This window comes from Aquila chrysaetos, chromosome Z (assembly GCF_900496995.4).
Source record: "Aquila chrysaetos chrysaetos chromosome Z, bAquChr1.4, whole genome shotgun sequence".
Classification (NCBI taxonomy): domain Eukaryota; kingdom Metazoa; phylum Chordata; class Aves; order Accipitriformes; family Accipitridae; genus Aquila; species Aquila chrysaetos.
The window spans coordinates 35,202,713-35,219,225 of NC_044030.1; the positions used below are offsets into that span (position 1 = coordinate 35,202,713).

At 36.8% G+C, this 16,513-nt stretch overlaps 2 protein-coding genes across 8 annotated transcripts in view; one reads left to right on the forward strand and one right to left on the reverse strand.

The window, feature by feature from the left end:
* Nucleotides 1–16,513, forward strand: part of LMNB1 (lamin B1) — a 55,894-nt gene that overhangs the window by 15,310 nt on the left and 24,071 nt on the right. The window contains exons 6-11 of one of the 2 annotated variants that reach the window (XM_030004002.2): nucleotides 610–830; nucleotides 1,772–1,997; nucleotides 4,336–4,440; nucleotides 4,877–4,996; nucleotides 5,738–5,845; nucleotides 6,943–7,979. In XM_030004002.2, the coding sequence (XP_029859862.1) occupies nucleotides 610–830; nucleotides 1,772–1,997; nucleotides 4,336–4,440; nucleotides 4,877–4,996; nucleotides 5,738–5,845; nucleotides 6,943–6,984 (822 nt within the window). In that variant the 3' untranslated portion in view covers nucleotides 6,985–7,979. Of the gene's footprint in view, nucleotides 1–609; nucleotides 831–1,771; nucleotides 1,998–4,335; nucleotides 4,441–4,876; nucleotides 4,997–5,737; nucleotides 5,846–6,942; nucleotides 7,980–13,347; nucleotides 13,403–16,513 lie in introns of those variants that run through there. The other variant, XM_030004001.2, reaches the window with a different exon arrangement.
* Nucleotides 1–16,513, reverse strand: part of MARCHF3 (membrane associated ring-CH-type finger 3) — a 110,749-nt gene that overhangs the window by 14,173 nt on the left and 80,063 nt on the right. For 5 of the 6 annotated variants that reach the window (XM_041120849.1, XM_041120851.1, XM_041120848.1 and 2 more), the window contains one exon: nucleotides 11,402–15,939. The exons of the other annotated variant lie outside the window; for it this stretch is intronic. In XM_041120849.1, coding sequence (XP_040976783.1) covers nucleotides 15,781–15,939 — 159 coding nt within the window. In that variant the 3' untranslated portion in view covers nucleotides 11,402–15,780. Of the gene's footprint in view, nucleotides 1–11,401; nucleotides 15,940–16,513 lie in introns of those variants that run through there. 6 annotated transcript variants of the gene reach the window in all.

A 16,513-nucleotide genomic window follows, 5' to 3' on the forward strand; every position in this document is an offset into this window, starting at 1 on the left:
ATTCCATTCTCTATGTACAATATTAGGTTCTGCTGGCTTGATGTGATTTTTAAAGTATGGCTTTCTTCATGGAACACGACTGTACTTTCAGCAAGCCTTGAAGGCTTTGATAACAGGCAGACAGGCTTTCGCTGACAACCCGTATTCCTTTAGAGGAACTTCTTCCCAGAATTCAGAATTGGCAGCAGTAAACTGAAGCAGGAAGTAGACGTCTGAAAGCTAAAGAGCAATTACTTACCACAGGCTCTGAAGTACACTGAGTGGCACTTTGATTCTGTGTCCTGTCCTGCACGTCTTAAACAGTTTGACTCTTAAGCTCATCTTTTCTTGACTGAGTAAATACAGGTGTAGTAACATATCTTCAGGTCTCAGAAAAATGGAGCAGTAGGTGTCTTTCAGAGTATGTTGTAAGTTTCATTGGAACTTAAGGTGTTATGTTTGTAGTAGATGAGGTGGAGAACAGGAAGTTGAATATGGGTGAGTTTGAATTCAGAAAGCAGGGAGGATGCTTAACCTAATGTTTTGAATTCCATGTTGCCTGAATAGCTGAGTGCAAGGAGGCTTGGGTGACCTTTCCTTTGTACCACTTATGTTTTCAATGCTTTCTAGTCTAGAGCATGGCAAGATAGAGTGCAAGAGCTTGAAGACACTTTGTCCAAGGAACAGGACAACTGTCGCAAAATACTGTTCGAGAAAGAGAAGGAAATAACAGAGATAAGAAATCTGATGCGGGACCAGCTGAGTAACTACGAACAACTTCTGGATATTAAACTCGCACTTGATATGGAAATCAGTGCATACCGGCAATTGCTGGAGGGTGAGGAGAAGAGGTATGAAAGAATGTAGCACAAATGCTGGTATCTGTCTGCTTTCCTTACTTGTCTCATTTTCTCTTGAAAGGCAGTTCTTACTGTGAATGCGTTCATTAGGTGCTTTACTACAGTTTCCAAGGCACTGTTTGTTTTTGCCCCCTTCTGTCTGACACATTTATTTCTAAGTCTCCATGAGACCAAGATGCTTGAGTATCAGATCAATAGCTCTCAAGGGAACAAATACAATTCTTATATTAAGATTCAGCACTGAGGACATAATGAATTGTCATTTGTAGGTCTGTTTGGTGCCGTGGTTAGTATTCTTTTTCAGAGTTAATTACAGGGTTATTTATTAGCCAAATTAAGTATAGAGTAATTTTAATAAAGTAATAGCTGTTACGATTGCCCAGCTTATCAGCTAGCTGCATTTTCCACATCTGACCCTGGAGTTCAGCAATACCAAGAATTTTTGCCTGATAAGTCACAGTTGTCATTTGAAGTAGTTTAATACTTAGCTGTTTTCTGAATGGCATCCTACTGGTCCAGGCTGATTCCTCTCAAGTGTGGGGATGAAATAGCAAAAGCTCTTGTGCCGTTGGGTTTTTGCATAAATTCCCTACAATAGCTTAAGTCCCCCTAAGTTTTTTCTTTACTGCTTCCATCTACCCAGGAACGCAGTGTTTAACAAATGCAGGGAGGTGCCTTCATGTTCTTAATGTACTAGTCCATCAATATTCTATGCTCCAAAAGCATTCATCACCTGTTTGACAACATTTTATTCAATTCTCCAAAAAGTACCTAAGGCTTCACTTCATCTAACATGCTTTGTTTACTATATTTCTTCACCTTTTTGCTCTATAATTTTAAGGGAAGAGGAGGAGGGAGGAAGAAAGTTTATAAAAAAAGGTGGAAAAAGTAAAACCATGTGTCATGCATATTTCTTCCTCTTTTCAATATAGATTGAAACTTTCTCCAAGCCCATCTTCCCGAGTGACAGTTTCACGGGCTTCGTCGAGCCGCACTGTACGTGCAACTAAAGGGAAGAGGAAGAGGATTGATGTGGAGGAATCTGAAGCCAGCAGTAGTGTTAGCATTTCCCACTCAGCTTTTGCCACTGGAAGTGTCTCTATTGAGGAGATAGACGTTGATGGAAAATTCATCCGCTTGAAGAACACCTCTGAACAGGTTTGAAAATGCACATGTATCACTACTTTACAATGGGCTGATTAGAGGTAGAAGGTAGCCTGAGGACTCTTTCAGCCCTCAGGCTTGAGTTGACCCTGGAGCTAAAGCATGCTGTATAAGAGATTGCACTTAAACTAATGTGTCACAAAGTAATCTTTCATACAGTATTCTGGATTGACAATGACTTCTTCCTAATGATTTTTGATGCTTTTCATAGCAATTGTTTTATTGCTAGGTTGCCACCCATCAAAGTGTTAGATCACTCTTCAGAGTTATGCCTTGCAAGCGATCTGTCTGTAAAGCTTTACAGATTACATTGTCACTGACAGGAAATAATGCAAGCAGACATTAGGCTACTTTAGAAGACTTTTAAGAACTTTCTCTGCCTTAAAAAGCCCTGGAAGAAATACATACTGATGCAAAATAGATGTCTAAATGCAATTAATTGCCTGTGTCCCTTGTAGTTCCATATAGCCTCTCTAAAGCATAGTTCTTCTTCCTTGGCTGCATGCACAGATTTTAGGAGCCTTCAGTTCCCATACCAAAGCTAGATTATTTCATTCTGTAAATAGGCTGGAGTTTGTACTGGGAGGAATACACATATCTATTTATCAAAGGGTACTTCATTTGAGTAATAATGAAAACTTTTCCTTATGTTGCCCTCGGAATGATGCTGTTATATTCAATACATTTACACCCTGCCCTCCCTTTCCCCCACAATGTTACTTGTAATTTCTGCTTAAGAAAAAAAAGTCTTATGCTTTATACAGTTTTGTGAGTCATTACAGGAGGGGTTGGAGTCTGGGGACTACCATTTTTTAAATCCTTTGTCTGGGAGAAGAGAGAATTGAGTGTTGTCTCATTAGGACACCAGAATTACAAGACCTGATTTCTTGCAGCCTTGATTTCAGAGAAGGTCTGAGTAATTCTTGCTGCCTTCTGTGCTGTCTGTGCCTCAACTGTGTGTAGAAGTGTTAGCTGCATTTTTTGTTTTCAGTGACACATAGGCTTTGTCTAATGTCATCAGATCCTTTACCTTCACTAAAAGGCAGCTTGTCTTGACGTTTTAGATGACAAAGATCGGTCTGGTTCCAAGTGTCTCAGTCCACTCTAATCAATGAAGAGACAGATGGACAGACCCCTCCAGGTGGTGATACATAAGATTCTTAATTACTTGCCTGGGGTATTGGCTGAGAGTGCTGACTTCATTTATTGAAGGGAAGAAACCTTGACAACCATCTTGGTCCAGACAGCTAAGCATTTAGATGACTAAATTCAGATGAATCAAAGACTACTTCCAGTGAGTTAGGACCTGCTATTCTTTTTCCTTTTTGAGTTTTTCAAGCCTCTGGGATTTCCACTGCCCCCACCCGCCAGTTTGTGTACCACATGAGTTTCCCCCTGCTTTTATTTAATTTAGCTACACAGTCATTGTTCCATGGGAGGTCCAACAGTTCTGTTACCACTAGCCATGGACAACTCATGGTTATAGCACTTTGCCAGGGGCCTAGATTTGAGCAACTGTCTGTAGTGCAGTGTAATAAGCTGTACTTGGGGAATTTTCACAAGTGTTTGGCAGTTTATATATATAAAAGATAGAAAATACATAAAATCCTCCTTAAGTGTGGTATGTTTTGTTGCAATGACCAACTGAATGTCAGCATCCATTAAAATAAATAAGATTGTTTATTTTAGATGATCTTAACTGGCTGTTTTCAGACTCCCATGGCAACTGTTCTAATGTTTGGAAACAGGTGGTGGGAGAATTTAAAAAAAGATCTACTCTTGGTTTGAAATAGTCATTCTGTAATAATGACTTGTATATGTTTTTTTCTGTTAGATTTGCTAGTGCTTGTCAAGTAGTTGACAGGCAAAAAATAATTGAAAGGAAAAAATAATGTAGGTCTTGCCCAGGAGTATGTGGTGGGAGGTGGTGTACATTTGTAGAAACACATTTTAAGAAGACTGACAGAAATATTTTGTTTTTTAAGAAGCCTGCTTGTTATCCTGTGCTTCAAAAAACGTATTATATTTTTGTAAGAGGATTTTAGTTTTATTTATGTATTTTTCTGGATCAAGGTATAACAAAACTTATGCAAATTATAAACATTAGTTAATGTAACATCAGAACTGAAAAGCAGGATGTATTAAACTTTAACTTGCAATAAGAGGTAAGACAAATTTAACTAAAATTATTCTAACTGCATGCTGAAGATCAAGTGATAATAAAACTTTTTACTGAAAATTTTATGTGCCTCATGGCCTTATATGTAAAATACCCTACACATGTAATAGAAAATGTCTGCTGATGGAAATTTTTTTTTCTTATTTTCATTAGGATCAACCTATGGGAGGTTGGGAGATAATCCTAAAAATAAGAGACACTTCTGCTAGTTACAGATATACCTCAAGATATATACTAAAGGCAGGCCAAACTGTTAAAGTAAGTTGTCAAGCTTCAGCTGTTCAGTTGAAATGGGCTTTAGGCCAACTTGTGTGTGTCAATAAGATGCAAGGTTTTTAGTTTTGTCCTTTCTATGTATATGTTCAGAAAATAATCACCTATATTTGTATTGGTCTTAGTTATATCAATTGCTGGGAAGAAGTTGGACAGAGACATGTTTTTCAGAAACTTACTTTCTATATGGAGGAATAATTTTGACCATGAACAGGTGCATTTACATATTCAAAAGTCTCTGCATTAAAAACGTTGGCGTGTTTTATTGTAAGATACTTTGGAATTAGGTAGGCAGAGACTTGTATTTTCTTAACTGGAGGAGATTCACCAGTGTCACTTAAGTGGAATACATTAACTTAATAAATAACATGGAAATCTGTAAGACTAGCAAATAATGCTTGCATGTGACTTCTTTTAACAGATCTGGGCTGCAGATGCTGGAATAACTGCTAGCCCTCCCACTGACCTCATCTGGAAGAACCAGAATTCTTGGGGCACTGGTATAGATATGAAAGTTGTACTGAAAAATTCTCAGGGAGAGGTAAAGTGCCTCAGATGTGTTTAAATTTGTTTTTCTGTGGTGCCATCCCCTATAAAGATGCAGGTAGAACCATTGTTAGGACTTTACACATGAATGCACACAAGTGTTCAGTAAAGTTTTCTTCTTTTGCTTTCCAACCAAGCCTATGGTACCCCCTGTCTGTCTTAACTGCAATTTAGGAATGCAATCTATTGAAGTGTATGAAATTTTTCCCTATGTTGAGTGTAAGTAGTAGAAGAATGACTTGTTCAGACACTGCCCTCATGCCAGGAATTGGGCAGTGCCTTAGAATATGTTTTGAGAAGAAAAGGTTTTAGTGAACTCTTTGATTTGTCTCTTAAATCAGTTTTCCTTAAAACTGTGTGTTTATGAGGGGTGGGGAATGTTACAGTGAAACTCACTTTAAGCAATGAGGCATTAATTCTGGTGGGGTAGGAGTTACAACTTTGGGTAGGACAGTTGCTATGACCTCTTGCAACTGAAAGAAAATATTTAAATATATTAAAAAAGCAAATTTGGAAGAACTTGAGTGTATTGTTAGAAAGACTCTTTTTAATCATTAAGAGATTTAAAACTAAGGTGTTATGAATGCTGTTTATGCGTAGCAGTACATGAAAAGTACATAGGCAAAATCAGTAGAAGTAGCTTTTCCAACAGCTGGAACTCCCATTTCTCAAAATCTAAGTAGATTAGCAACAGATCTTTAGAGGAGTCAAGTCTTAAAATAAGACTCTGTTGCAGGAGGTTGCTCAGAGAAGCACTGTCTTTAAAACGACTACACATGAAGAGGAAGAGCAGGCAGTTGAGGAAGATGCAGCTGAAGCTGTGGAGGAAGACCTTTACCAGCAGGTATCTTGTTTTATGTTAACAAGGTTATTTAGGTTGAAAAAACAGATATATAAGTAATGAATTTTTGGGAAAATATCATACATGTTTGGGTGCAAGTATTCTTTTATTTTTGTTTTGTTTACTCTGTAATTTAATGAAAGCATGTGTTATTAAAACCAGTATAAAAAAAAATATTACTTCACATATTCCCTTGATGGAGACAAGTAGATTTTTCTTAAAACAAGGGTTTAAATCTTAAAGATTTGGGCTTTTTTTTTTTTCTTAAACTCTGTTCCTGGTAAGATTTCCCCCAGCCCAATTGTTCATGGTAAAGTTTGGCTTAAGCAGGTACACCTAAATTTACCTAAAGTTTTGAGAACTTAAATCTCTCATTCCCTCTGTCAGAGAAAATGAGAGATTTGAAGGCACTCTGAGAGAAAATGTCTCTTGCATGCTGAAGAAATGCAACTCTGAAGGCAGTGGAAAGGTGTGAGCTTGCAGTGACACTAAAATGTTTTGAAATATAAGGGAAAAGACAGAGATGAAACATACTTGATTGTTCATGTTCTTAGTTTTATCTACTGCCTTAGTGTTTTGATCAGTTCTTAAAAAAAAAAAAAAGTAATGTGGCATTTAATATAGAGTCAGGTTTTTATTGCAGTTATGCAAAAGTACTGAAGCGCATCCAGCTGCTCTTGTGGTTTCTGGGTTTGTATAGTTCAGCTAAAGTGTGTGTCTTAGCAGCCTTACTTACAAAAATGTTATAGAGAGATCAGATTTCTTTAGATAAAAACTCAAGGTACTTGTATATGCTCCCTGCAGTATTCACCATGTATCTAAACTCAATGATGCTTTTTGACTTGAAATCAAATATGATAATTATTTAAGCTGTGTTTTTTCTGGTACCTGTCCTCCATTATCTCTCATAAAAAAAGGATATCTAGCATTCTTTTACTTACAGGGGACAACAGGTTGTACAGCTTTGCATGCTGACTCTTGCTTAGACCATGCCAGGCTAATAATTTCATATATCAAAAATGTACAGTATATTATTTTGAGTTGTTAAATCTTTTACTGCTGGATTTCTCTTTGAAGATGACTCTTTCTATTCATAACAGGCAGGCCCAGAGACATCTAACAGAAGCTGTGCGATCATGTAAACTTCGTCAGCCAGGTTCCTCAAATCATGGTAATCCTTGCCTACAGAACAGAGCCATCTCAGAAGCACAATGTATTTTTGTATTTTCTGTATGTAAATTTTTAAGCTGTGAGTCTGATGGCCTTAATTTCCTTTGCCACTGAAAAGGAAGTTTTGTAAAAGAAGTATCTGTAACTTTCTCACAGGACGTGAATTGTTGACTCTGAACAATGTACTGCTTGAAAAATTGTGTCGCTCTCCCACAGATTTATATGCCAGTCTTTTTTTATTGAAACCTTGTGGAATAGAAATATTCCACTGTGTTTTGGGGATCAATTTTCTAGATTACACCACTCTAGACTAGCCAGTTGCTGTTGACCTCTTTGTATTTAGGTGCTGTTGGGGAAGGGGAAGGCATTTTCGATACTATGAATTCTTTTATACTGGAGACTTTTTTTTTTTCCTACAGCACAATCAAGCCTGTAAAATTTTTTTTATAGGAAAGAACAGCTTTGTTTAAAAAAAAAGAAAGAAAAAAACCCAACAAAAAAAACCACCAAAAAAAAACCACTTAAAAAAAAAAAACCCAACATGACAAAACCAACTGAAAGCAAAAAAACCACACACACACAAAAAAGAACATAGCCCAGCTGTGTTCAGGTAAGAACTCAGAGGATGAAGGATGCCGTAAAACTCCTTATTGGTACTCTTTTTGTTTATTTAGATTTTTTATTCTGGAGGAGGATTCGTGTTAAATGTGTTACCTGTGGTGTTAAGATAGTGTAACCAGCTTAAATTTTCTTAAATGATTTTTTTAATAAATAGAAGGATGTTTTAATATGGATTGTGTTGCTTGTTTACAATTTGTAGGAACAAAACTAAGTCTTTTAGGGGTCTAGTCTACATTTGTATGGAAAACAATTTTAACTTTGTCAATGTGGAGAGTTTTTCTGTCCTTCCTGCATTAATCTAATGTCTGAAAAAGCTTTGAATAAAGTATCCCTGTTTAAGATGTTATCAAGTAAAGCTTTTGGAATTTCTTCCTAGTGTTTCTTCCTAGAACTGAGTTAAAAGTTGAATGAGTGTTGAATATTTGGAACTGATAGGCTTTGAAGCTGGTGAAACGTAAGTGGAATGGTGGCAATTGACTTATAAAGACTTTTTCTGAATAATGGGTTACATAACCTCATGTTTGGAAAATTACTTCTTTAGAGCTTTATTCAAACTCTGTTGCATAACTATTTCTGCATCGTCTTTGCTCATATGTTAATTCTTACTGGACTGGCTTTTACTACATCATACAAGTACCAGACTGAGCAGTTTAAGCATGGCACAATAACATAAATAGAAATTTAGAAACACTGTAAATAGTATGTTTGTCTGGAAGTATTTTCAAATGCATGGCTAGAATTTTGGAAGTTGATTTGGGCTTTTTTCTAGCATTAGTCTCATGACAAATTTAAGACTTTTTAACATGCCTTTCGTCTTGGATAAGTTCCCTTTTCTGGTGAACTACATAGTGACATTTCAACCTTGTGCCAGATGCAGATGGATGAAGACTAGGGGGACTGCTTCTTTTGATAGTAATGCTGGCTTAAACAACTGCATGAAACCACAGTGTAATACTTGATTTAATTTCCTGTTTATATTTGAATGTTTACATAGTATAAATATTTTCATGTCTTTTAAGCATGACTCTGTATCCTGTAACATTCTGAATACTCCTCAATTTGATCTGTAGGAATAATGGCTTTCTATTCATTGTAGTTTCAGATACCTGTAGGCATACGCCATATAAATGAATACATATGTTGTACGAAACAGGTAATTCCATTTCTTGTTTGTTTTCAAAACTAATAGCACAGGCTAGCAATGTATTCCAGTAAAGACTTGATTGGGCCAGTTAGATAGGACTGTTAATATCTCCAATTAGTAGTAAAGAAGAATACTTTGCATGTAGGAATTGGATACCTAATTCTTAATTCATAGTAGGAACCTGCCAGTATAATCAAGCATTCTTGGTTATAGCTTTTGTAGAGCCTGTTTTTTGTCACCAGGATGATGAACAGTGCTGTAACTCTTACCTGAATGTGTAGCTAGGAGCTGCTACTTGAAACTAATGGGAGAAATGTTGATTTTAGAAAAATTATTTTGCTGTTGTAAGTATTTCTGTAAATTAGCATAAAGAGTGCTGGGAAACACAAATGACCCTTCTGGGGAGTTCTGTGCACGCATGTGTGTTCACTCTAACCTTCAGATTGAAACATCGTACCACCAGGTGGAGATCTTACTATTCAAATATTTTTAAAAAAAGTAAAAAATCCAAAACTGCTTACACTTCCCTGTGAGTGCCATAATAATTTTTGAAAGTTTCTGCTTTGTCAAACAGAACAGCTTCTGTTTTCCTACCTCTTCCCCATCTTCCCACGCTGAAGTCCAGAAGTGCATTTTGATTACTGCAAGGTAGGGTGAGCCTTTGGTGTACTGAAAAACACCAGCCTCAAGGTTGTGAAGGTGTATGTGTTGTGCTACTGTATACAGCAAATGCAATACTAATTTTTTTCTCCTCTGTCACACAATGTCTATGAGAGCTCTTGTTCCTATTAGTCTGGAGCTGCATTCAATATACACTGCCTTGGCTGTTGTGGTTACTGCCATAGTCTACACCAGTCTCGGTGAGAGAAGGCACACTGGTGGATTTGGTAAAGGTAGCTGACAGCTGAAAAATGGCTACATGCAATGTTATGTGAAATGTGTTCATGTTTTCTGGAGGTAGTTAGTCAGGTAATGAGCCAGAGAAGAAGCAAACAATACCCCAGTTAGCTCTGTAGACATGTTCTACTTGTGATTAAATTCGGCAGGTCTTTTTATTACTACTGTTACAGTAATATGTGAAGATTTATTTTTAGGTACATTCAGGCCTTTCTGGAATTGGCAACAGATACAGATTATCATTCTCTGATATTGATCTGTTACACAGTTGACAGGAGATAGAAATTTTATCATCCTGGAAGGTGAAAACTGTTTAGTAACTTACTGCTTGCAACTAGGCAAACACTTTGAGAAATGTATCTGCTCAAATACTCTTGATTTTCACAGGAATGAATGTAAGAATCTGTTTAGGAAACAAGTGGTTTGACTTGTAGAGCACTAGTATTGTATGATGAACACTCTTGAGGCAAGGTATGCATTCCTATCAGCTGGTCCTATTTCTATAGTTGATTTTGGGGTCTGTTCACAGCAAAAGCAGCAAACCTGTAAACTGCATTCTTTGTTTATAGTGGACAAGTTCATTAATAAACCCCAGTGTAATCAACAGTAGCCCTGTGGTACAAATTACTTTACACAGCATAGTCAACTGTAGCTCTACGCTACAAATTGTGTTATGCCTATGACTTCTTTATCCCTGCTGCATATACATACATCATATTTGCCCAAGCAGACAGCAAAATATAGAAAAAGAAATGTACATGTAAATAATATAAATACCTTTTCTATTCAAAACCTGCTAATTATTAATTTGTCTGCTTCTGTAAAAAAAAGCAATTTTAAATGTTGGTCTTAAATTTTCATGGAGAAATTTGACTGTCTTATCAGTGTATCATTTTGATACAAATTTGAGGGTTTCTGGAGTGAAAAGGATGTTTTATGGGGAAACTCCAAATCTGTGAAACAGTGCCTTTTATATTGATACTGCACTGTAAGCAGTATAGGTACTTGCAGTAGAAAAAAAGACTGCTGTTTTTGCAGAAATGGCTGCATTGTAATTGACTATGAAGTATTTTTCTCCAGGCAAAGAAAGTAAGTAGTTGATGGGGAATAAAAGCTCTTTAAAGCTCTTGTCCCAAACAGGACAACTAGTACTAACTGGTGATTTTTATAAAGGGAATGGAGGCTATGACTGATGGATGTGAATGCTTATTTAGCCTTTCCTGGTATGATGGTTAACCTCAAGGAAACACTGGGGCACTTAATTATTCATAATATTCAACTAGATCCATCATAGGATTATGGCAAAAGTTAGCTATTTTATCTCAGGTTTTGCTTGGTGTGCATTTATTGCTCAGTACTTTGCTGCTCTCCTCTGGTTTCCTTTTATGGGTTTGCATAAATACAGGACTTGTTCTCTGATTAACACTGAAGAAAGAAAGAAAAGTTAAATTTGGTGGCATCAATAAAGGCACATTTCAGCGTAAGCTGATAGGATTTTCCCCACAGTTATCAATTAACTCTTGGATGTGAATTTTCATAGCTGGTTTGACTGTTGAATTTTATGAAGAGAAAAGATTATTGGCAAGCAAGTCTGACCTTCTCCATAATGTAAGTCATGGAATGAAACTGTGATGTTGGTTTTCTCTGCAACTGTAGCATTTTGTTTCTGAAGGTGGTGTGTCTTTGTTGTTTGTAATGAGATGATGTAGACAGAATGTCAACATTGATTCCGTATTTTAACAAGCTTTATTGGAAAAGTATTTTGTACACTTAAGATTGAGTTGAAGAAAAATCACAATGAGTTCTATAACTTTTCAACATCAAAGGGAGGAAAAATGTAGCATTGCTATGAGGTATAAGAGGCTGTCAGTAAAAAATTAAGAACTGAAAGCAATCACAAGTACTAACAGATATGGCAGCTGTCGAGAGGTGTAACTCTTGATTTTTGAAAAAGCTTTCTTATGTGGAAATTAAATTTGAAATGTGGAATAACAGCAATGAATTAGTATGCAGGTGGTGTCATCTATACACCCATACTGTAGGCTTGCTTGTTTTGTGGGCCTACTATGTATTTATAATACTAGGGGCCTCTGTTGTACATTTTGCATTGTCTAACAGTTTTTAAAGATACTTTTGAATACCCCAAACCAGTATTTGGCAGTAAATAGGCAATACTCAAATCTGCTTGCAAGCAAAATTCTTGTTTCATTAACTAGCTGTGTGTTAAATGGAGCTAATAACAGATGAAGAGCTCAATTATTAAGGTGGGTTTTTTTAAGCTTACCTTCATTTGAAAGGGAGAGCTTTTTTAGCTCTCTCTTAGTGCATGTTTCTCCCAGTAGCTTTTCGTATCTCTTTCTGATAGCATCCATCGCATCAAAGGCTAGTTGTATCTCTTGGCCCTGATGCCCTTTATGTACCAAGTTCTGACATTGCCCCGTGTGACTTCCTACTGTGAAACTGATGCAAAGCTTTTTTTAATAAATGAAATGTAAATGACAGTTTGACGTCTCAGTGTGGCAGAACTATACAGTTGAGTAAAGGAAAAAAGAAAAAAAAAAAAAAAACAAAAAACAAACAAACAAAAAAACAAACAAACAACAACAAAAAAACCCACACCTGAAGCATCTGTAATCTTACTTACGCTGTGACTTACTTCCAGCTGAACAGAAGGCTATGTTACTTCTAAATCTTCAGTTACATCCTTCTGTATCAGTTTCTTCTATCCATTGAATGTGGTTTCCCCCTTCTTCAGTGGTTTATACTGCTGCTTCCTGTTTTATCCTCCTCACTACAACAGGAAGTGAGGAGCTGCACAGCTTCCTGCTGTTGAATTTCGTACCTTTTCAGCATTGTCATTTTGTCAAATACCACTGCTTAACCTTACCTAAATTTTGTCTTGTTTGTTGTTTTATGTAATGTGATAGACTAGTCTTGCAGGGAAAAGGCTGTGTAGAGGTAAAACTTCCTCACTTTGCATTGCACTCATACTGAATTGTAGTATTCAAACCCTGTGTGGGTTTAACTCTGCACTAGGATGCCGATCCCCATCATCAGCAAGCAGGATGCGAAAGGAAGGAACAAAACTGTATTATGTCTGTAGCTTCTTACAACATTTTTTTGCGTGGCTTAACTTGTTGCTGCTTTTATCACTTGCAGCTCAAAATACTGATTTGAATACTGCTCCTTCTATATAACTTCTTAAAGGAAAAGGAATGTAAATGGCAAAGCCAGCTGCATGAGAAGAAAGCATAATGTTGCTAAGAAGGAAACTGAGTGACATTATTTAAAAAAAGAAAAAAAAACCCTCCTCCATCCTTTCATTAGTTAACTTTTACTTTTGCTTAACTGGGAACTCTTTAAGGATAGCATAACAAAGATGTCATTGTACTGCCAGGAGCTTTGCTAGCCATAGCTACTGCTGCAGTTAATTTTGTCTTTCACATCTATTCAGACAAAAATGAGTATTGCTGCTGTTGTAGAATATTTGCTGTAATGATCCAGTTTTAAAATTGTTAATTGAAATTTGGACTTGGTGTGGCAGCAACAGCCTCAACTAGTGGAAGAAAAAGCAATACTTGTCAGGAGGAACCTTCTGTCTGCAACTCTTTAGTCCAGAACGGAAGTGGGAATAAGAATTAGTATCACCCACCTTCCTGTTCTTATGTTTTAGGAGAAACAAGGAAGAACATGAAGCATGCTTTTTTCCATGGGTTTAATGCAAAAGGGTAAGTGTGTGACTGGTTCTTTTCTGGCATTTTTTTCTCAAGAAAATGCATGGGAGACTATTGGTAGTGACTTCACCAGTCAGTTTTGCTCTACTTGTGCATCAAAGCAGAGAAACTGGAGTAGCAGTGTATTTGCTAAACTGGACCGTACTTTCTCTCCGGCTGCTTCAATATGCCTTCAGATTAAATAAGCTGTCTTTTAAACAAAAAATGAAATCTGAAATAAGACAGATGAGCTGGGACAAGTCACTATGCTGATCTGTGTGCATATACCTTGCAGCTTGATTTGAGTAATTGTTTTCCTAGTTGCTACTTAATTCCATATCATCCTAATTTTTTGCTTCATGAAACAAAACCAATAATAAGTATTTAAATAACATAAAGTAGCAACAAAATTCTGAAGAAAGCTTACCTAAAGCGAATATATAGGTATTAAAACACTGTCTGACAGTGTCCGGACTCAGCTAGACTTGTTTTATTTCTGCACCCTTGGCTAGCAGGTTTTCTTTTAACCTGGAACTCTGCTTACATGCCTGTTCAGTCTTCTATGCAGATAGCTGCCTTTGGGAAGATGGTTTTAAAAAAAGCACTACAGGTTTTAGGCTATCACAGAGTTTGTGATAGCCATGTCTTCAGAATCTTGTGCAGTTTTCTCTGGAAGAGAAAAGGTATTCACTGCCAAACATATAACCAATCCAACCTTATTGTCAGACTAATGAGTATAGATCTGCAGGTTTGTGATTTTCTTACACATCTTGGCTTGTTGTGAAACAAGTTTTATGTCAGAAAGAGGCTGCTGTTGCTTTATATAGGTAGTTGATTCTTTTATCCCCATGAAATTGACAGTTATAAACAATATTGTTAAATAACATGACTACAGCTAGACTGGTCCAAAGACAGAATAAAAAAAGGTAACACACTTGGTTTTGTGAACTAGGCTTTTTCTCCTATAGAGCACACACAACATCAAATAAGCTCTTGTCTGATGGTAAACACCCATAATACCTTGAACTATCTGAATGAAAATTACTAGCCTTCTTGCTAGGTGTTCCTTTTTATTTTCAGTTCCTGCAAGAGTTTGAAAAACAAAGCACATGGTGGCATTGCTGTCTACACACATTTCTAAAAAATTCATCTATTCAAAAGGCTATGTATAAATTTCTAATTCTAGCAGCATTTGTTAATGAAATTTTGTGTAGTTCTTTAAAATAAAGTCTCTCTACATAAGTGTGTGTGTCTTCTGAGAGTGAAGAATTGCTGAATGAATTGGGCATAAAACCAAGGGGAAATAGATAATGCCACCCAGGAATAAAGTCTAGTCTTTACACTCCAAATTCAGTTTAGTCATCATAGTAGGCTGTGTATTACATTTTTAAAAAAAGAGATGCTACACTGAGAAGTCAGGGTTTACATATACTCTGCTAAATCTACCTGTCAAGCTGAAAATTCTGCAGCTTTAAAATAATACTAATTTTTATGCAAGACAAGTTCCTGCTTCCTCAAACATGTCTAATGATCTCATTTATTATTTTTGTAAGGAAAACTCTGCATACATAAGTCTTACAATTAGGGTTAAATTCAGCTTGGTGTAAATGCAGAGTAAATTGGCTAAGTTTGAATTCACACCAGCAGAATGTGCACTTCAGTGCAGAATGTCGTGCTTAATTTGTTGCTTTTGAGTGGAAAAAGTACAATTTTTTTTTTTTCCTGACTGCTACGTACTAGAATACTTTTGAGTAGGAAGATTATTGCAATTTGTGTCATTTCTTTGTTTTGCACATGCTAGATTTATTACTGAAGAGTTTTCCTATCAGAGCTTTCCTGCCAAATAGGAAACAGACATAATTTTTTAATCACTTTATAGCATTTAAATAATATGCCAATTTGTAGAACTCATTACACACAAATTTTAATAATCCAAAATATTGGTATAAAGGACCTTCAAATAAAATCAACTGGGGGAATGCCATTGCTGTGCTTTAGGAAAGAAAAAACAGCACTGGTTACTGTCTAGCTACCTAAAGAAATAATACTGTACAAACGGGAAATGATAAAAACAAAAGCACTTTTTAAACCTGTTTTGTGTTGTTAATTATCAGAGTTTAATATTTTAAACAATAAAAAAGTTAGCATCACTTGATGATGCAAGTATTAACTGAGCTTGTAGAATTCCATACAGTATCTGCTAAATAAGTTTGGCAGCTTAGCAAATATCATATGATTGCAGCATCCATGATTTGAATTCAAACAGTGATTTATTACTCTGCGAAGAGTTTGTAAATCAGAATAGCACACTCCTGGGTTCTGGATGGTGTCTGTCCCCAGTGAGTTTGAGGAAAATATTTTTAGTGCATGGCCCCTGCGTAGAACTACCCAAATCAAACGATTGTCTCCTTTGAGTTCCTCTTGAGGGACTGCAGGCCCAGCAGGGACTGCTGGTTGGAGGGGATGTTGGCAGACTTTGGGATTAGGAGTATCGCCCGCTGATTGGTCTGACGCCATTCGTTGTATAATCTACAGTGATACCTAAAGGATACCTGGGGAGAGAAGAGAGATGCACTGTGTTTAATGTCACTGCAGTCCTCCAAGGAATCAGTTGGGTTTTGGGGGAAAATGCCTTCCAGTGGAACAAAAAGCTGATAAGCAGCCTATTAGGGTGGGATAAAAATGAGCAAGAAGTGGCAGGCAAAGATGAGACCTACTATGTAGATGGCTTGTTCCCCACGTTGCCACAGGAGAGAAGAAAAGCAGCCTGTGCCCTACTTTCTGCTGTTGCCTACCTCTCATACCCCTTTTTATAACATGAAAAATCAGACATCCTGCCTCTGTCTTTCTCAAGAACTAGAATCATTGGCAGCCACTTACAATGAGAATGAGTTTGGGGTACTATCATGCTGCAAGCTGTTAAACTGACAAATAATGTAACTGGCTGGATGGTGAAGGCTTGCAGGTAGCTAAGCTGTGTGCAAACACTGACAGAGTTGTATGTTCTACCTTGTAATGCTTTATTGCTGAATGCATGAAATTCAAGATTGCACAGATGCCACAAGGTGAGCGTGAGTCATCAGCCAACATGTGTGTATCTCAGTTTAGATTGTCTTTGAATTTTTT